Genomic DNA, 20,807 nt, shown 5'->3' on the forward strand with positions numbered 1-20,807 from the left:
AAAAAAACAAGGCAGGAGATAGCTGTGCAGATTTTGAAGTAGGCTTTTATCTACCATTAGCTTATTAAGTCTTCCTAAACCCCAGATGTGGTACTTGTATAAGATTAAAAGTTCCTTTTTTTCTATAACAGCCATACCCGAATTCATATATCAAGATTACAAAATTACAGTTCGCACCATGTCCAACAACAAACAGAAAATAAACAAAGTGCAGAAATTAAAGTAGCTCCAGCAAGCTTTAGCGTTAGCTATTACATTGTAGATAACCAAAATGTTTTTGCACCACTCCATGTAGTTTTTTCAAACTCGCAGAATGCATCGCAGTGAGCCCAGGAAAGCTCCAATTCTGATAAAACAGACAAGCCATCGTCCTATTGCGAGGATGGAATAACTTGTACTCCGTTGAACAAGCAACGTGAAGATTGCAGTGCGGAATGCACAAAGAGCAATGTGAATAGGACAGTAGTTGGGTTAGTATACTTACCGAATCCGATCAGATCCTTGTAGGAGGAGAAGGGCTCGGGGCTATCGTCCTTGCTGGGCGGCGCGACGTCCCTGACGAGCTCGGCGTAGTCCCTCCTCTCCTGCATCTCCTGGAGCTTCTCCAGCCTCGCCTTGAGGTCATCGCTCTGAACCCAGCCGAATGAGAATGAGAACCCGTCCTTTTGCTGCTTCGCACCATACGGGACACCACCACAAAGGAAAAAAAAAGAAGACCTTTTTGTGAGGCTTGGGGCTGGGCAAGACGAAGTGGGTGCCCCGAAGAAGCGGGCTGAGCGGCGGGCGGGCGTCAGGGGAGGTAGCGCACCAGATTTTTTTTAGATAATGGAGAGTTCCGGCCTTCACCTCAAAGAGGCTATGACCAAAATATTACATCATTGTGCAGCACCTCCGTCTGCAATAAACATAAATAACCAAACTCCAAACACGTCCGGATGACGAGAATTAATAATGAGAAATCCTATTACTAAATCTCCATCCATGGTGTAAAAAAATCTGTATTACCGCCACCACTAAGTTTCAGCAAGCGCTCATTATTAATTCTTGGTCTTCTTCTTTGGGTTGTAGATTTGTCCAAAACCTAAGCCAGTGTGTCCCCCTGTATAGTACCTGCATATATGTTTTTATAGGAGTTTTGTTAAAGACAACGTCATTCCGACTTAACCAGATAGCCCAACATATAGCTGATGCACCTAATAACATATGTCTTTTTAAATTGGTGCTCACCCCATTCAACCATGTCCCAAACATATAAATAAAGCTAGTGGGGGGTTATAACCCAAAAGTAATATGAACCAGTCTCCACAGAAACTTCGCAACATGGCAATCAAAAAAGAGATGTTGAGTAGTCTCATTATCAGAACAAAAACAACACCTCTCACTTCCATGCCAATTTCTCTTAACTAAGTTATCCTTAGTTAAAACAATTCCTCTATGCAGATACCACATAAATATTTTAATCTTGAGAGCTGACCTCATTCTCCAAATGATTCTACATTGCGCTACATTGCCGTTAGTCGTTAAAGCACTGTACATTGATTGAACACAAAAAAGGCATGTATTCGTGAGACTCCAACGAAACAAATCAGTATCAGTGTTCAAAGTCACATGAGAGATCCGGGCCACTAAATCGTACCACAACACTAAGTTAGGACCAAGAAGACCTCTACGAAAAGAAATTTTTAAAGGTACAGTACTAAAGACAGAAGCAACTATAGCACCTTTAGTACGTGAGATATTATAAAGCGAAGGGTATTGCTCTTTAAGGTGAAGTTTCCAACCCACTTATCTTCCCAGAACCTAACCTGTTTTCCATTATTAAGGTTAAAGGTTCCCATTTCTAAGAAAGTTTCTTTCACCTTCATTAACCCCATCCAAAAATAAGAATCATTTGATTTCCTCTCAACTTGTGTTATTGTATGGTCCTTTAAGTATTTCTTTCTAAGTAAATTTTGCCACATGCCATCCTCGTTAATAAGCTTGAAAAGCCATTTGCTAAGCAAACACTTGTCCTGGATATCTAATTTTTTTATTCCTAACCCCCCTACATCTTTAGGTTGGCATAAGATATCCCATTTGGTAAGTCTATACTTCTTTTTGTGTTCACCCCCTTGCCAGAAAAAACAGGATCTAAAATATTCCAACTTTTCAAGGACTCCTCTAGGGACCTCAAATAAAGAGAACATGAACATAGCAATACTTGTTAGGGCCGAATTTATCAGAACTAAACGACCACCCACCGACATGTGTTTGCCCTTCCAGCTGCTTAATTTTCGTTCGAACTTCTCTTCTATCACCTTCCAATCCCTATTACTTAACTTTCTGAAATGCATTGGAATACCTAAATACCTAAAAGGACAAGTACCCATTTGGCATCCAAAAAGTTGAGAATATTGATGCTCATGCTCTTTTGCTTCGCCGAAGCAAAATACTTCGCTTTTATGAAAATTTATCTTTAACCCCGACAGTTGTTCAAAAGCACATAATAATAACTTCATATTAGTTGCTTTCTCGAAGTCGTGATTCATGAAAAGTATAGTGTCGTCGGCATATTGTAAAATGGACAAGCCACCATCCACCAAATGTGGAACGAGTCCCGCTATTTGTCCATTATATTTTGCTCTATTGATCAGAATAACTAGCATGTCAGCAACAATATTAAAAAGAATTGGGGATAATGGATCTCCTTGTCGCAATCCCTTAAGTGTTTGGAAATTTTGACCTACTTGATCGTTAATTTTAATACCAACATGTCCCCCTCTATTAAATGTGTCTATCCACTGATACCATTTGTGTGAGAAACCTTTCATTCTAAGGGTCTGTTGCACAAAAGACCATTTCACCTTATCGTATACCTTTTCAAAGTCAATTTTAAAAATGACACCACTTTGTTTTTTCCGGTGTAACTCATGGATGGTTTCATGTAGAACAACAACACCTTCCATTATATTCCTACTGGGAATAAACGCCGTTTGTGTAGGACTAATGATCTTATGAGCGACAGTTGCAATCCGATTGGTAGCCACTTTGGTAAAGATTTTGAAGCTCACATTTAAAAGACATATTGGTCTATATTGCTGTATTTTTATTGCATCTTTGCATTTAGGGAGGAGTATGATCGTTCCAAAATTGAGGCTGTATAACGGTAATGTTCCGTTATGGAACTCAGCAAATAAAGCCATTATGTCATTTTTAATCATATGCCAGAATGCCTGATAAAATTCCGCATGGAATCCATCTGGGCCTGGTGCCTTATTATGCTCCATTTGGAAAATTGCCGCCCTAACCTCATCTTCCGTGAAAGGCTGGGTTAACAATTCATTTTCCAAATCTGTGACTTGGTTAATGTCACTAATCCGATTTTCCTCCAGTCTAAAATTATTACTTTCTGGAGGACCGAACAGACTTTTATAATACGTGGTGATATACTTTTTAAGCTCAGCATCCCCACTTATTATCTGGTCCCCATCACGTAATTGGAAAATGCGTGTTTTCCTGTGTTTGCCATTTGCAATGAGCTGGAAGTATTTTGTATTGGAATCTCCTTCTAGTAACTCCTTAACCTTAGCTCTTTGGTACCATTTAATTTCCTCCTCCCTTAGTAAAAGTGCCAAACGATTATGAAGGCATTGTTTTAAATCCATTTCTTCTTGCGACAACACAGTGATCTCCGCCTTTTTATCAAGGCTGTCCAGCTTATCTAGCAGCTCTTTCTTTTCTTTCTTGTATTTACCACTAGTGTTTTTTGCCCATCCCCTAAGGTGTTGGCGAAGTCGACGAATCTTGGCTTGCCATCGTTCCATAGGGGTTTGTCCACTATTCTCACTGCCCCAAACCTCCTTTACCATATCTGAAAATCCTTCACGCAACAACCATCCAAGTTCGAATTTGAACAAAGGTTGGTTGTTATACATAGTTGAATCCCCAGAGTTTAGCAAAAGAGGAGTGTGATCTGAGATATCTCTAGATAGTGCAACCGCAGTGGACAAAGGATATTTTTGCTCCCACTCCGTGGTAATCAAAATTCTATCGAGTTTTTCGAATGTAGGGTCTTGTAGCGAGTTAGCCCATGTATATTGTCTTCCTAACATCTCTAATTCCCGCAGGTTTAAACCATCTATTATAGAATTGAAAAGAGCGGGCCGTCGATGGTTAAAAGTATCTTTGTTTTTTTCCTTTGGGCTTCGGAGAATGTTGAAGTCACCCCCTATCACCATAGGAAGGTTCTCATGACTACACATGTGTGCTAACTCTGCTAGAAAAAGCTCTTTCAAATCATTCTGTGCTGGGCCATAAACCACTACGAGAGCCCATTTGAAACCATTATTTTTGTTGCACAAATGGAACTTTACATAGAAATCCCCCTCATCTATGGCACCGATGTCATAAAAATCTAAGTTTACCCCCATGAGTATGCCACCTGATCTACCCTTAGGCCCTTTGCAGTGCCAAATATAATTTTTTCCAGCACATAGGTTTTTTAAAAACAGGTCGGTAAAACCTTTCTGTACTGACTCCGAGATGGCAATAAAAGAAAGATTATGTTCCTTTGTTAAATCTGAAATAAATCTCTGTTTTTTTGGTCCTTAAACCCATCACTATTCCAAAAGACTCCTTTCATTAGGTCTGAGGGGATTGGGTTTTATTATTCTTGGATTTCCTGGATTTGGTTATTTTCTTGGATGAAACAGTACGAACCAACTCAACTTGCTCACTGTTCAAATCCATAACCTCCTCCATAATGTCACTACAAAGGTGGTTAAGAAGGGACTTATCTAACTCATCCTCCGCTGCCATCTCTTGCTCTTGTTTATCTAAAACTTGTGTTTTAAAGTCTAGTTCACATTTCTTTGTTGAAAGCCTATCCTTTTCTACTTCTTTTAAACGACAAATAGCTTCCTCCACAGTCCTGCTATCGCCCTCTATAGTAACACCAATTGAACTAAGACTAGTGACAATATCATCATGCTGAAAATTTAAAAAGGATTCAGCATCTCTGATTTTACCTTTAGAAATGATGCAGTCCATGTTACGGCCTGCCTTGATCCTTGCTGCACGGTCCAGAGACTCCTCATCAGTAGACCCAGCCCTCCGCTTGCTCCTACGTAGGACTGAGAACTCCGAATCGGCTTCTGGAATTGCTGCAAGGGACGCCACTTTTGCTTCTATATTAGGCTCAACATCAGCCATCCTGTCCTCGGTTCCCATGTCAGTCATGTCATCCTCCATCATGTCCATCATGTCATGCTTAATCTCTTCCACAGGCTGCTTGCCGATGCCACTAATGTTTGGCAGATTGAGACAGAATATGGGCTTTACAGTGGCCATTTTGTTCGGCACTGTAGCCAATCCGGCAACCTGAGTTTTCGGACCCGAGGTTTTTTGGACTCCTGCTACCTCATTATTTTGTGTCCCAGTGATGTTTTGCTTCTTATTCACAGGATCCTTTCCATCACCATTGTTGTTGTTATCCTCCGCATCATTACCTAAATCATCCATGTCCATAGCTGCGGGTTGGATTCATCAATGTTGTCCTCCACCCGGAAACGAAGCTCATAAAGAAAATCACCAATGACCACATCCATTGAATAAGGGATCAGATTCGGGTCAAGAACAAGAACCTGCAATCTGCACATATTTTTTCGGGTAAAGTTCATGTCCACATCTTTGGTGACTCCAAGAATGGAGCCAATTGCCCAGATGACGGGAAACTCCCTCAACTCCCTTGAAATGCCTGTGAATTGCACCCAAATCTTTGGCATGATGTATTTAATCTCATTGCCCACTAACCTCTCTTGAATCTGCATCTTGGCGTTAAATCTTGTAGTAACTGCACCCCATTCAATCATACGCTGAAGTTCCGCCTTTGATGGAAACATTGTTTTGAAAACATTGTTTCCCATGTCATGAACATTCCACTTCCATTTGGCGGAGACCAACCGCTCTAACTCAGCAGTCACTTGGGGTGCTGTTAGTATGCCACCTGTGACGCTAATTGTCGTTGTCCTAGACTCATTCTTTTGTTTCTGCGTGACCACATGGGGTATGTAGTAAAAACCCAGACCTTCAACAGCATAACCACATGGAACAGCTGAAACCTTTGTAGCTCTGTACACTGGGCACCTTGTCCTATTGTGAGTATCACAATCGCAAATATCGCAATAAAACACAGCCGTGCATTCTTCTTGAACATGGCCCTTGGTGTAACACCAGTAGCAATACGGCAGTTTGCCATTGTTGTCCTTGTTCGCACCTTGTACAGATGATCCAAGAATCTCAGTCCCAGTCTTTGGCTTCGAACGAACCTTGATCGGCTCAAGCTTGGGCGTTAATTTCGCACCCATCAATGAAGTGGTTTTGTCCGGTGTCGCTTCATCCAATGACACGGTAGTATTCTGTGTGAGCCTTGTAGACCCGCTCTGATTCGACGCTACTGTGGTAACAGCTGCTACGGAGGAGCCCATGTCACCATTCTGCGAAACGATAAAAGCTTGTTGCAGGAACGCTGCTGCTTGCGCAACCAACTCCGGCGACAAGTTTTGCAGCGATGGTGACACTTGTGCAGCACCACCAGCAATTGGTAACCCCGCCGCCGAGTTAGCCGCCGCATGACCACCAGACGATCCACGACCTCCTCCGACTCCGCCGGAGCTGCCACTTCCATGGACCCCCGCGAAACCTCCGCGGTATCCACCAAATCTGCCCTGGAACCGGCCGCCCGAGCGACCACGATTGTTGTAGCCACGATTACCCCGAGTACCATAGCTGCGGCCGCCGCCACCATAACCTGGATGGAAGCTCTGCTGAAAACCACCGCGACCCATGAAACCGCCCTGCACGGATCCACGGTCAGCACCCTGATTTGATCCGCCTCCTTGCTGCCCCTGGTTTGCACCATTGTTCTCCATCGCGGTCCTCGCCGCCTCAACGTACGTGAGAGCAGTAGAACGGCGTAGATGAGAATGTGGTGCCCTAGGATTACTGGAGCGTGTCCCAGTTTTTGCAAAGAAGGCTACGAGGCCAGGGGTGGGCCGATATGGGATTTTTGGGCTGAGCTTCATTATCCGATGTCCTTCAGAATTGGCCAGCGTTATTTCATTCCGTGATTTCGGATCAATTTTTGAATTTTTAATGCCCTGGAATGTGGAATCTCGCGCGATTACCGCTTGAAGCGGATCGGGAGTCCGTCACCATCTCCGGTGCCGGCGCGTGCCGTCCCGGTGAGGAAGACATGGGGCTAAAACTCAGAAATTTAAAACGAGAACCTGAACGAGAGCCAGACCGGTGCGGGGAAGATCGTACCTGTGCTTTGTCCATTGCTGCAGCTAGAGTCATTGGGGGAGACTTCCGCGGCGGCGGCAATGAACCCTTCCATGGTCGAACCCGTGGCCTAGTGTTAACCACCGCATCCACAATCCGTTTTGCCACTGATCTTTCATCTAAGGCAGAGTACGATGCATCTGAAATCTCATTCCCCGCAGCTGCGAGCTCAGACATGGTAAATCCACAGTCATTTGCTCGTTTGACAAATTCCGGTGTATCCAGAGACTCTGGTTCACTTCCTTCATCATCACTACTGGGATCAGATTCACTCAGTGCACAGAACCTGGAACCTTTGAAGTCCTCGACACCATGCACGTGAGGTCGAGGCTTTGACGTCATCGCAACTGCAAGCTCCATCTCCCTCGCCATACGCTCACTGTCCAGGATCCGCTCCGCTTCGTCGAAGAGAACGGCGTCGTCGACATCCACCTCCGACTGAGCCGTCGGAGCCAAGGTAAGACGACGGGCCCGCAATCTCCTCTTCGTACAGACGCCATCCACCTCGCCGGCAAAAGCTCTGCTGGCTATTGGCCGCTGAAGTCTGGTTGGCCGACGATCTCTCTTCTTCTTCACAGTTTGCCAGTCACCTACATCCACAACATCATGTACCTTGAGATCGACAGCGGGTGGTTGAACCGCAGCCGCAAATGCCTCAGTATCTCCTAGATCCTCAACATCGCCGTCGGAATCCTCCGTTGAAGACTGATCGCCGTTCTTCATCTCGGTTGAGCACTCACATCAGGATCAGCACATCAGGATCATACGGGATCAAGGTCATGGTGGTTGATAAAATCTCTCGCAGCTGCTACACCAGGAGACCGGGCGATCGACGGAACGAGCTCCAACGTCGGTGGCTCGGCAGTGTCAATTCTATCTACTATTATTTGGATATATCTAGTTCTCTGTTGCCCGTGTTTTCTGTTACCTTCTCAAAACGTTGGATACGATACGGGACGGTGGGGTCCAAGGTGAGGGCGGAGGCGAGGTCCCAGAGATCGGGAGTGAGGTCACCATCACACCACCACCAGCCATGGCGACCACCACCACCTCCGCGCCGGGCCTCGTCGTTGCCGCCGCCGATCCCATCTGCTCCTTTTCCGAGAAGGGAAAGGAGCAGGAGAGGAAGGAGGCGAGGAGTTTCTTTGGGGTGGTGGAAGGAGCTGAGAGCCGCCGGCTGAGAATTCGGCTGCCGAACCAGCAGGAAACGCAGGAGGAGGAGGAGATGGGGAGGAGCGACCAAGTAGCAATGTCTGGGGGAACGGATAGGTATAAGCAAGTAAAAGCAGGAGACAGAGGCTTCAGAAAGCTAAATGGGAAAAGATCATCACGAGCGTCTCCTTTTGGGAACACTCCAGAGAGCTCCCTTTAAAAAAAAATCTTTTTTTGCCGGTGCAGCAGCTCTACACTTTTTTTCCTCGCATCCAGCCATTCAACAGCAATCGGATGGCGTGTATGAACCAGCCAATCAGAGGTCTCCATCCCTATTGGGATTTAGATAAGTAAGATTAGTGTCGTATAATATATATGCATTAATTTGGTGTTGGTTGCATGCAGGCCAAATCTGAGTGAAAGCAGATGCACGTAAAACCTTCAGAAATTAGTTCAGGACTGGTGGAGCTCGGGCTAAAAGACTACAATCTGGATTATGCGCACTCTGTTCTGAATTAGCATTGCTATTCCTCCCCAAAATTGTTACAACTGTTCAGTGCTGCCGGAGAATATTTTAGGAGCTTGTTATGCTTTACTTTGTACTTGCGATGCAAAGCTTTGTCATGCATTTCCAACTTTGCGCTATGGTTGCTCTTATCTGATTTCTGTTACATAGTTCACTTTAGCAGTAACTTGATTTCTATTACATAGTTCTGCCTGTGCTGGTTTGCCATTGATTTGGCGATCTGTATGCAGCAACTACTCTCAGACTTTTTTTTCCCCTACAATGCTGGTGAACTGTAAAAAAAAGAGAGGGCAAAGTAACGAGCCTAACTCGTATTCGCCTATGTCTTGTAGTTGAGAATTTCGTAGGAATTTTGCATGATACTTCCTCCATTTCAAAATAATTGGCACTATTGACTTTACTATTCAAACTTTGATCATAAATTTTAATCAAATACTTATGCAAATAGCCCTAGGTATGTAATATTTATAAAGTTCATTGGATGGTGAATCTAACAATGATATTTTTATTCTATTTGACGAAGTATATTAAATTTTATTGCCAGTCAAAATTTAAACAATAAAGTTAACAGTGCTAAGAATTCTGAAACGGAGGTAGTAGCTAGTAAGGGACATGTGATTTCCTTGCAAGTGTGAATTCAGATTCTGAACTAGAGTGCTAGGTTTCTCACGCACTGAATCAGAGTGCGAATTCTGGAGCCAAGTTTTCATGTAACTGTAACAAATAGAGCTTTCGGACAAACGCTTGGTAAGTGATAACATACGTAGCTGCAATTGCATGGAAATGAAGCGTCACTGTCTGCTTTTGCCTATGTGGACTTTTGGGGTGGACCTGATGCATGCATTTGACGTATGCTTTTAAGATCCACGTTGAGGCTGTATGCTTTTGAGTTTTGAGTAATTTTTGCAAAACTAACTACGTATAGATTGGTAAAACTATCGGAAAGCTACATATTTAAGAGTGTTACAAAACTAAGAATTTAAGAACTTATCGTACCATAAAGGAAAAAGAAACTAAAATAATACAATGGTTATGTAAATTCTTGTGGAATGCTATAGGAATAATCGCGGCTTAAGTATTCCTCAACGAAGTGATGTTCTAACAAAAATCCTAAACTCACCTGCTCAACACACATGAATTTCTATGGATTGAATCTCTGTTGCATTGTGTGCTCATGTCTTCTCTACTCTAGCAAGCTCCGGCAAGGTTCTGGAGATGTGATGGGGCGGTGGTCGCAGAGCCAGAGTCGCGAGCAATAGAAAGGTGATGAGTGGAGCTGGCGGAGGGGGCTTGAAGAAAGAGAGAGATTAGGAGATGGTGGATCTGGCAACGAGAGCCGCCGAAGACCAAGAGAATGGTAGGGTAAGGATAAAGTAGGAGGAAGTGATGGGAGAAGAAGAGTGAGTGAGGGACATTGATGTTAGGACCATACCGCAAAGGGCGACGATATTGTGAGAAGGGGTGAAGCTACGAGTGTATGAGTATCAGGGTTAAAACAAAAGTTTAGTTATTAATAACTAACTCTTACCTCTTATGCACCTCTCATGCCTAAATGTGTACATCACCGGCATCATAGTCTTTGAAGTGCTAGCTTCGCCACTTACTGTGAGGGTGGCCGGGGAGGAGAGAAAAAACCGGATGCAAGCAACAGAGAGCCGAGGAATCAGACGGTCGCTAACTTTGAACCCGTAGATTTGTGGAATAATACGAGTATATGAACACTTGGGCAGCAGGGCAAAAATCCAAAATTAGACAACATACGTAACCGTATTTGGCAAAAAGACAATATATCGTCGTATTTACAATTTTAGCATCCATATTTGGCACTTTATTTACCAAAAATTGACTTTTGGTACACCGTGCGTTGAAAAATGCGGACCCGGCCATATTCGGCACACGAGGTGCCGAATATGGCACTGTAGCCTATATTCGGCACCTCATGTGTTGAATATCAGTTGTATTCATCACATGAGGTGCCGAATGTGGCATGGCCCCAGTTGCCGCCCCTTTGGTGCTGTCATTTTATGCTGGAAAGTACTGCATCATATAACACTTAGTGTTTGTTATTTTATGCCAGGACCGACTACATCACGTAACGTCCGTCAACAGAGACAGAAAGAGGTGTGTTGCCATTTCATGTTTGAAGCTCTGTTATGTGATCATTTCGTGTCTAAAGATATAGAGTCAGGATAGAGGTGTTGTCATTTTATGTTTAAAACTTTAGTCACTTCTTATCTAAAGGCTGAGTCAAAACATAGGTATGAACATATATCATGGTTTGAGCCTAAGCACATTAATGTTAGAAATTACCAAGTATCAATAAAATTAGAAATTATTTGCTAATTTAAATGTACATTTCAAAATTCTTTATTCACCATGTAGTCTCGAAGACTGTTAGCAGCCTTAAAATGTAGTAGTGCAATATTCCTCCTTGTATCATTGATCTCAAGATGCATAGTGCATAGCTGTTGATTATCTAGATCATCTCAAGATAGCGGTGGAAAGTGGTGGTGTAAACTAGTGAAAGAATATCAGTTGTGCCAGTCCATGCTATCAGGGTAAGATGGTTGTCGTTGCCGAGGTGGTGATTGAAAGTTGTGAGGATGGGCAGAAGCAAATCCACCATAATCTTCAGGATCCTCAGTGCCCTCAGAAGATGAAGGTCTCAGAAGGAGGGGTCGTTGTTCATTGTGGCATGAAATCATTATCCTTATCGTCATCTTGATCTATCACGGTAGGAGCATGTCCTATTTCCTTGTTGGTCGTACGCCATGTTGATGTGATGCGTGAACGTCCTCTTGCAATGTTCCTTAACCTTCTCCAGTATTGCTGCTGGAACGTCAAGGCATTGGTGGTATGAAATCATTGTCCTCATCGGCCTCACCATTTTCTGGTTGAATGGTATAGGGCGCCCTTATACCCCTTAGGTTCACTAATCTTCGTCGTCTTCTATGCGAACCAGGCATCACACCCCCACCGAAGAGCATATACATCACCAAGAAGTTTGGGATTTCCTCGTTGATCAACTCAGCGCCTTCCGGAAATACCTAACGCAAAAGAGGAGTATTTGAATTAATAGAAAAAAGATAAGCATGGTGACCAAATAGAAAATGACGAACCTGGATATGGGATGCATACTGCTCGGGCAACATCATCATTCTTCTTTACCTCATAGAGAAACCTAGCACAGAAGGATGCTCAGCTAGTTCCTACACCCTGAGATACATTTCACGCCGCTCATGCAAGAGGACCCTAAGGTCGTCGGTGGTTACATGTTGGAGAGGAGCGGTTAATGCGGAACAGAAGGGTCCTGCATGCAATTTGGACACGGCTTGGATTAGGTTGTTCTCCTTGAAGGGATCATCCTTTTCTCCACGCACAACCTACAATGAGACATTTAATGCTATATCGATCGTTGTAGGTGTCCACGAAAAGTCTGTACTAGAAGATCTCGTCATATATTTATTGCTCCTTAACTACAACGTTCTAGCTCTGTACCAAAGCACGAATCCCTTATTATTTAAGAAACATTAAATATCATAATTAATATGTAACAATGCTTAATAAATAAGTAATAAATAAAGTTGTGTGCCATAATTATTTGCTCCACCTGTTTACGTGCTCAGCAATAATGGATGACCAGTCTTGCATGCCTTCGGTCCTCTGTGTGCTCCTCCTGTACATGACATAAACAGTTATAATTTTTTAACATGGATCACTAAAGGTAATAATGGTACGTACAATAACACACTTACTCGTACGCCCGTCCAGCGTCTCGTGGGGGAGGTACTAGAACCAACTGTTAGTACCCGAACTGCCTCTGTATACGATCAGGAGAATAAACTCCACATTGTTCATGTACAATAAGAAACCTCTGGTCATCCATAAGTGTGAGTCACGCAAACAAGAGGATGCGATGAGGCCTCCAGTCGTAATTTTGGCCACTCGTGCCAGACGCTATGGATCCCACTCCACGATATCAGCGTTGAGGATGTCTAGATCATTGATTACCCGGGAGTAGTTACTATGGTCTTGCTGCTGACTCCATCTCAGCCTGGCATGAATCCACCGATACCCTATCATAGGCCTCATATCATCTGCAACGCCATCGAAGATGGGGACAAGATAGTAGCTCTTGCTCACCCAAGGTCGACAAATCGGGAGGTACTCCAAGCTCCATAGCTGTAACAGGTGTAGGCAGCCTGTAACAGATTCTTTCTTTGACCGCTAGGTTGTAGCACACAATCCTCTGTATGTAACAGCTAGCACAGCCAATCCCTAACTGTAAGATGTCGACTCATAAGGACGTAACACGAGCTGATGTGCAAACCATACAATATGAGGAAGGACATAATGGTCTGTTGTGTTACAGAACATGATGCCTCCCAGCATGATGTATAAGTACACCTCAAAATGCTACACTATTGTAGCTTTGTCCGCATGCGGTGCGCATAGACCAAACTGTGGTAGGCCATGAATCTAGAACATGAAGAGGCCAACATCCTTCATGTCATATTGCACACCAAACCTACAAAATGCAGAGGGTCAGTGAAGCATTAATAGCACTAAAGCATATGAAGTGAATTACATAACAAATAATTACTTTCCCTAAACGTAACTCTTCCACTACTCCTTTGTAGGTCATGAAAATACTAACCGGGCACCCCTGATCGGCAGTTCGGTCAATATGGCCACGTCCCTTAATGTTACGGTCATCTCACCAAAAGAAAAGTGGAACGTGTGTGTCTCAGGACGCCACCGGTCCGTGAGAGCTGTGAGCAGTGATGCCTCAATCGGCGAGAGAGGTATCCTTCCACCACCCACCATGGCAGCTCCGACCATCAAGAGAGCGAACAGTAGTAGTTCTACCCGTGCGAGTGGCTCGTCGAATCGAGAGTCTAACTCCTTAATCGTGTGCACACTCCTAGCACGCAACAGAACCAACTACAAAGGTATCCAATACATGTACTGAGTAAGTAACTAATTATCATGGTAATTCAAAAGCACATATAATCGTTGTACCTGCTGCCCTGTGAAAATAATCCTCCCCCTATGGTTCTCGTCGTACCGCAACTGAAGAAGCTCGGGAAGACAACCGTGAGCCATGACAATGATTTCAAGCTTCATGGTTTAATAAAAAAAACAATGTAAGACATCAGCTATTATGTGAATAACAACGATACAGTATATTACATGAACATTTATGTGATGCCAGTACTATTACGATATATTACAAAATAGGTAGTACAACTAATAGGTGAATAGCAATTTAGAATACAAACCATGTCTGCGATCAACTTCATAAAACAAACTAAATTGAAACAACTCTAATACAATAGAGTTCGATCGTGGCCTGATAGTTTACTGTCGGGTCAGGCAAGTCCTCCTGTCATGGCCAGGTTGTTTGCAAATTTTGCATTTGCATTGGCCATCAACAGCATCTGCTGCATCCATGTCACCTTACAACCATGTGGCTCTAGGCCTTCCAGGATCCGTGCGTCGTGCTCGGGGATAAGGTACTCACTTAGACTCCTTGATCACATTGTAGTTGCTTCCGATGTTGAAGGAACACATCTTTGGAAGCCATGTGCAACTCAATACATCGATCGTGAAGTACGGTGATACGTACTGTGATCCGTTGTTGCCGTCCATGTCCCTACAAGCGGTGAAGATATGGGAGCATGGGATATGGTGCAATTTTGGCTTATTGCATGTGCACTTCACCTCATGAGGTCTAATTTGACATTGTTGCATGGTGTCCCCCGCGCTATACCCTGAAGTATACCTGCGGCGGTACATGACCTCAAATTCATTGTTGGCCAGGTCATAGATCCTAGTCCAATGAAAGTGTGCCTTGTTCCTTCTTCTGGATATGATTTCCTCCACCTTAGGTGCGAACTGCGTGCTGCACTCCATAGAAGCTATACCACGGTCTCGAAAGTAGTCTGTCGTTCTATAGAATGTGAGCTCAATGATGGCACACAATGGGAGACCTGTACACCCTTTAGGACATTATTGAACGCCTCTGCTATGTTCATTGTCATGATGGTGTACCTAACATGGGAGGCCATAATTTTAGAAGGGATATTTGCATAACAAAGGGTACAATATGATCATTAAAATGTTATGTGCTAACCTGGCACCATTAGTGTCATGGATTAGGGCCCAACGCTTCGCCAGCTTTCCTGTTATCCACTGGCTAAATGTAGCACGTGAACGGCTAACGATAGTTTACTCCCCCCCTCCCACCATTTGCGTCCGCAGATGGTCCTCCTATGCTTCCTACTCTGCTATCATCTTGCGAGTGGTCTCATTTAACTCTCTCCATATCTCGTTGAACTTCACTTATTGATTCTGAAGACACAACCCTTTGAACCTCTTTACAAGAGGCTTGTTGTGGTACCTTGTGTATACGTTCACGCTCAAGTGTCGCATGCACCACATTATCTCTACATCAGGCCATATAATGGAGTAGTTTGTACTGTCATGCAACACGTCCAATGCATGCAGAAGACCCTTGTTACTGTCTGAGATGATGCAAACTCGTTTCCTATTAGTCACGACACGTGTCCTCACCAAGGTGAGAAACCACAACCAGCTATCATTGTTCTCACTCTCAACCATTGCAAACGCGAGAGGAATGATCTGATTGTTTGCATCCGCCGTCATCGCTGTCATAAGGTTACCATGGTTCTTGCCGCTAAGAAATGTGGCATCCACACATACAACCAACTTGCAGTGTCTGAAAGCTTCGATGCACTATCCAATGGACCAGAAAAAACCTAATGAGGTATCGATCAGTGGTGTTATATGACCCATCCTTCAACTTGATCGGCTCATTCACCATGGCTCACTAAGTCTCTGGATTCGTTATGGCAATCTTCTGTAGTAGCCTCAGAGCATAGTTGTAAGACTCTTCAAAGCTTCTAAAAACATTTTTAATGCTTTTTGCTTGCTCGCTACGCGGTATGGTAATTGATCAGTATATCCGTCTTAGTCTGCACCTTCTCCATAATAGATTTTGGCGACAAACATATGTTCGTGCCAACAAGAGTGATGAGGAGTTGGGTTATGAACCTCGCATCAACGGCGTGGCTCACATTCCTAATAGCCTCTTTGCTGCATCTATATGGGGTGTGCCTACTGAGCATAAAATAGTTCTCATACTTTGGCTTATGTGCTCGTACGAAGTAAGGACAATTAGGGTGCTTGATACACCTGACCTCATACTCCGTAGGGTTAGACCGATCGCACTTGTGGTCATTTCTTGTGATTATAGCATAGTTGCTAATAAAGTGGATGACCTCCTCCCTGTTACGAAACCATTGTCTGACCCGTATATCGCTATTATGGTATCCCCCGTTGGATAGGGTGTTATACTCAACGACGGCACAAAAGTACTGGACTGTCGGCACCGGATCATCGTTGTCAGCAGCTTCTTCATCCCCGCTACCATCAGCTTCATCATCCATGCATCCTGCATCTACCTCAAAAGGGTCCACTCCAGCTCCCCCCTGTACCGAAACTGCCCTCCCGACATGCCCACCCTCCTCTTCATGCATCACATGCTGGTCTGAACCTTCCACGCTAGCCACTGCATCACCTTGCACCAGTTGTGACACTATGTTTATGTACACCTCTATTTCAAAGTTCTCCTCCAATGCCTTACGTGAGTACAAAGTCCATACATTGTTCCTTCTCATCTCGAACAACGTATGGACAACGACCGAGCTGTTTGGAATAAGCTGTGGCCGCATACCCTCTACAACAATATTATAGAACTGTTGGTTCACACGTAAAAGACTCATAACATGTGATTTCAGGCTATCTAGATCAATAGGTACCTCAATTGTACTTTCTATATGCTGGCAGTTCTGAATGGATACAAGCCTCTCGTGCAAAACAGCTGCACGTTCTCCATAATAAATATGGATAGTCATAGCGTATTTGCTAAACAAACATACATGTAATAAAATAACTACTTAGATGCATGTACGATACACAACTAATTACACCATTCGATAAATAATAAATATATTAACCTAAGTGATTAAGCTAATTAATCAAATTAGTTTTATTAAACTAATTACTTCGAATAATTATATAAATCTAATAACTCTGATTAAATTACGTAAATACTCTAATTATACTGATTAATGACATACATACAATTATACTAAAAGAATAATCTAATTACACTAATTAAACTAAGTCAATAATATAATTACACTGACTAATTAAATTCATATAATCAAACTAGTCAAATACTCTAAATACTCTAATTTATCAACTTAATATAATTTAATAGATTAATCAATCTACTTACTCTGATTACTATTACTAGTCTAAGTATTAACTACATACATAATCTAAGTACTCTAATTTATCAACTTAATATAATTTATCAAATCTAATTAATCGGTTTAAACAATCTACTTACTCTTGTTATTATTACTAATCTATATTAATTACCCATATAATCTAAGTACTTATTATAACTAATCTCGCGCTGCTGCTGCTCCTCTCCTCGCGCTGCTGCTGCTCCTCTCCTTGCGCTGCTGCTCCTTACCTCGTGTTGCACTGCTGCTCCTCACCTCGTGCTCCGCTACTTGTCTCTGCTGCTCCTCAGCTTGCACTGCACTGTTGCTCATCACCTCGCGCTTTGCTGCTCCTCGCCTCTGCTCCTCCTCCTCACTTCTCATTTTGTAGTAGGCTGCAGGCAACGCGATGCACCGAAAGCAGCAAAACGATGCACCCACATGTAAAAAGTAAAGTAACATGCATGCATGCCGGTCATTTGCGCAGAAAGTAAACATCGAAGTGACAATGATGCGACAAAAGCAGATGTGACAACTGGGGCCTGGCGTGTACCGAATATGGCCGGATTCGTGTTTTTTGACGTACGGTATACTGAAAGTTAATTTTTGATAAATAAAGTGTCGAATATGGATGATAAAATTATAATATGATAATATATTATCTATTTCGGTAAATAGGATCACGTATGTTGTCTAATTTTAAATTTTTCTCAATTGCGGCTTAAATTATTTGGAATATACTACTCCAGTAGGCAGTAGCGAACAGCACGCGCGCGAACGCCATCCACACCAAAATACCTTAAAAAAACACCTGCACAGTAGACCGAAAGAAAAGATCGTCACCGATCTCGCCGAGCTTACATCACCACCACACACAAAAAAATCTTCAATCTCCACCAAAACAAAAACAAAAGAAAAGAAAAAGCGCCATTAAACCATTCTCCTATCTGCGGAAGCACCAAGGAAGCCGCCGAGCCCGAGCGCCATGGCCGAGGAGGAGGGCGTCGCGCGCGGCAAGAGGGCGGAGGCGGCATCGCCTCTGTCCGCGCTGGCGGATGACGTGCTGCTACAGATCCTGGGCCGGCTGGAGGGGGACCCGCGGGACTGGGTGCGGGCCTCATGCGCGTCACCGCGCCTCGCCGCGCTGCTCCGGTCGGCGTGCCTCCCGCCGCGCCTGTCGCGAGCGCTCCCCGCCGAGCTCCTGCCCGCGCCGCCCCCCGACGGTGCCCCCGAGGCCTGGGCGGCGCTCCACAAGCTCTCCGTCTGCTGCCCGGGGCTCCTCCGCGCCGGCGTGCTCCTCGAGCCCACCGACGACTTCGAGCTTGAGCTCGACATCGGACCCTCCCGCCCTCCCGCCGACGCCTCCTCCGTCGAGGGTCTCGAGTCCACGGCCACCTCGCGTGATCCCAGAGACGCGCCGGCCTCCGAGGCCGACGTCGCGGCGCCCGAGGCCGGGAACGCGCCTGGCGCCGGCGGCTCCAGCGACGCCGCGGGGGGCGCGTGGTCGCTCTACGACGACCTGTACCTGGACGCGGCCTACGACTTCTCGTCCGAGCCGCAGATCCCGCCTGCGGCTCCCGCGGCGGCGATCCGCGAGGAGGGAGCAACGACCAATGCCGGCAGCGGCGGCGGCGTCATCCGGCGCGGCGTGGTGGCCGGGAGCAGGCGGAGGGCGCGGCGGTGGCTGGGCCCCGTTGGGCCGCACCTGGCGTCGGGGTCCTGGACGCTGAGCCGGGAGCAGGGGAACAAGCTCCTGGCCAGCCGCTTCCGCGGCGACCGGCTCTACCTCTGCGACTGGCCCGGGTGCGTGCACGCCGAGGAGCGCCGCAAGTACATGGTCTTCCGCGGCGTGTTCCACAACTTTGCCCGGTCCCAGGTGCGCCGCGCGCTCAGGGAGACGCGCCGCCCCACCGTCGCCGTCGAGTGCGCCTTCTGCGGCTGCAAGGAGGCGTGGGACCTCTACTCGGCCTTCTGCCTCCGCAGCTTCTACGGCTATCACGACGACGGCGAGCCCGTGGTGCGCGCGTACGTCTGCGAGAACGGCCACGTCGCCGGCGCCTGGACCGAGCGGCCCCTCTACTCCTGATTTTGAGTGGCCACCTGACTGACATGGTATTGCATCATCCACTGCCCTCTGCCATTGCCATTGCCATTGCCATTGCCATTGCCATTGCCAGATGCATGTAGTAGTATATGTATGATGCATCTTCTTTCTTGCTGCTGCTGCTGTTGATGATGATGCTTAGAACAAGAATCTGATGTCGATTAAGATTTGCATCAAGTTGTAGCTCTGATGTTCAGCATAAATGCTTAAGAATTGCAAGTGAACTATAATGTGTTTTTGGTAGTGCTTGTTCCATCGAACTGAAATCTGCTTACGTACCAGGAGTACAGAATTTGCATCAGGTGCAGTGCAATCGTGCTTACTGCCAACTATCAATTCTTCCTGGAGTGCAATTGCAACGCTTTGATTCGAGGTCCTTTTTTCTTTCCCTGTGATGTATCAAGTCTGGATTCCTATTTTCTTGAATGGCATATGGATTCGTTGCATCCTGCATCCCATTTTCTAGTCTGGAGTGCAATTGTAACTAGAATCTGCATCCTATTTTCTTGAATGGCATATGGATTCGTTTCATCCTGCGTCTAGCTGATTCACTGTGACTGCATGGGCTTCTTCATCGGAAGCAGTACTGTAAAATAATCATGCTTCTTCCATCACGTGATGCTGCGACACTTGTCTATCCATGGCGTTGGCGTGGCGGGCGCTCGGTCACCATCTAACCGACAGCGCTGATCCTGTTCAATTCAAACATGTACGGATATAATATAATATAATATAATGGATTAAAAAATGATGAAAATGCCATAAGATTGTTGGAAACAAAATGAATAAATTAAAAAACTTCACCGAATAATCGTATAATCTATAATATATCATCTATTATGAGAATGATAATGAGACATAGATGAAACATGTCATTAATACAATTCAGTGATAAATAATGGAATCTCCCAAACAAAAATTAGAGAGCTGATGGATTATAGCCGACTCTTTATTTTCTTCCTCCTCTTTTTTCTATTATTTCTTATCTTTCCTGCCAAAAAAAATTAAATGAGTTTGGGGCTTGTAGGGGCATCAGAGTAGGAGGGGCTTGAGTAGAGACGAAAACAGGATGGATATTTCCGCTCGTCCGTCTAATCGAAGGCTTGCAAAGTAAATATGTAATGTAACAATAGCTATCTGTCACTATTCGACATTATTCGTGTCCGACTTCGGATCCGAGAAAAAAAAGAGGATACATGATGACTGGTATCCGTCCGAAGTATCTGAATATTTGGTGTTACAAGAAAATCTATTGTGATTTCACTTAAAAATATGATAATATATTGGTAGATTATCACACATCTGTAGACAGATAATACTGAATGCTCTTATTTTCATATATCACCAATCACTCTCTGTGTGTTCACTTTAATTACACCCCTATATT

At 44.6% G+C, this 20,807-nt stretch overlaps 2 protein-coding genes across 4 annotated transcripts; one reads left to right on the plus strand and one right to left on the minus strand.

The window, feature by feature from the left end:
* Positions 1–986: 986 nt before the first annotated feature.
* On the minus strand, positions 987–8,757 carry LOC133928763 (uncharacterized). Of its 2 annotated transcripts, none has more exons than XM_062375232.1 (2): positions 7,303–8,757; positions 987–1,110 (listed from the first exon to the last, which is right to left on the minus strand). In XM_062375232.1, the coding sequence occupies exons 1-2, from the start codon at positions 8,041–8,043 to the stop codon at positions 1,021–1,023; spliced, it is 831 nt and encodes a 276-aa protein (XP_062231216.1). In that variant the 5' UTR covers positions 8,044–8,757; the 3' UTR covers positions 987–1,020. The 2 variants fall into 2 exon arrangements, with proteins under 2 accessions (XP_062231216.1, XP_062231217.1); XM_062375233.1 differs by lacking the exon at positions 7,303–8,757 and adding an exon at positions 5,007–5,458 and having other exon boundaries at positions 990–1,110.
* Positions 8,758–18,203: 9,446 nt separating this feature from the next.
* On the plus strand, positions 18,204–19,876 carry LOC133928764 (phytochrome A-associated F-box protein-like). Of its 2 annotated transcripts, none has more exons than XM_062375235.1 (2): positions 18,204–19,428; positions 19,703–19,876. In XM_062375235.1, exon 1 carries the CDS (start codon positions 18,302–18,304, stop codon positions 19,400–19,402), a length of 1,101 nt encoding a protein of 366 aa, XP_062231219.1. In that variant the 5' UTR covers positions 18,204–18,301; the 3' UTR covers positions 19,403–19,428; positions 19,703–19,876. The 2 variants fall into 2 exon arrangements, with proteins under 2 accessions (XP_062231219.1, XP_062231220.1); XM_062375236.1 differs by having other exon boundaries at positions 19,711–19,876.
* The last annotated feature ends 931 nt before the right edge of the window (positions 19,877–20,807 follow it).

This window comes from Phragmites australis, chromosome 9 (genome assembly GCF_958298935.1).
Source record: "Phragmites australis chromosome 9, lpPhrAust1.1, whole genome shotgun sequence".
NCBI classification, from domain to species: domain Eukaryota; kingdom Viridiplantae; phylum Streptophyta; class Magnoliopsida; order Poales; family Poaceae; genus Phragmites; species Phragmites australis.

What these genes read in the sequence shown, in the direction of transcription:
- LOC133928763 (XM_062375232.1), bottom strand. Translation starts at nt 8,043, where the DNA reads ATGAAGAACGGCGATCAGTCTTCAACGGAGGATTCCGACGGCGATGTT. An exon ending in CAGCAATGGACAAAGCACAG is followed by an intron (nt 1,111 to 7,302) that starts GTACGATCTTCC and finishes ACATATATGCAG; the next exon opens with GTACTATACAGGGGGACACA.
- LOC133928764 (XM_062375235.1), top strand. Translation starts at nt 18,302, where the DNA reads ATGGCCGAGGAGGAGGGCGTCGCGCGCGGCAAGAGGGCGGAGGCGGCA.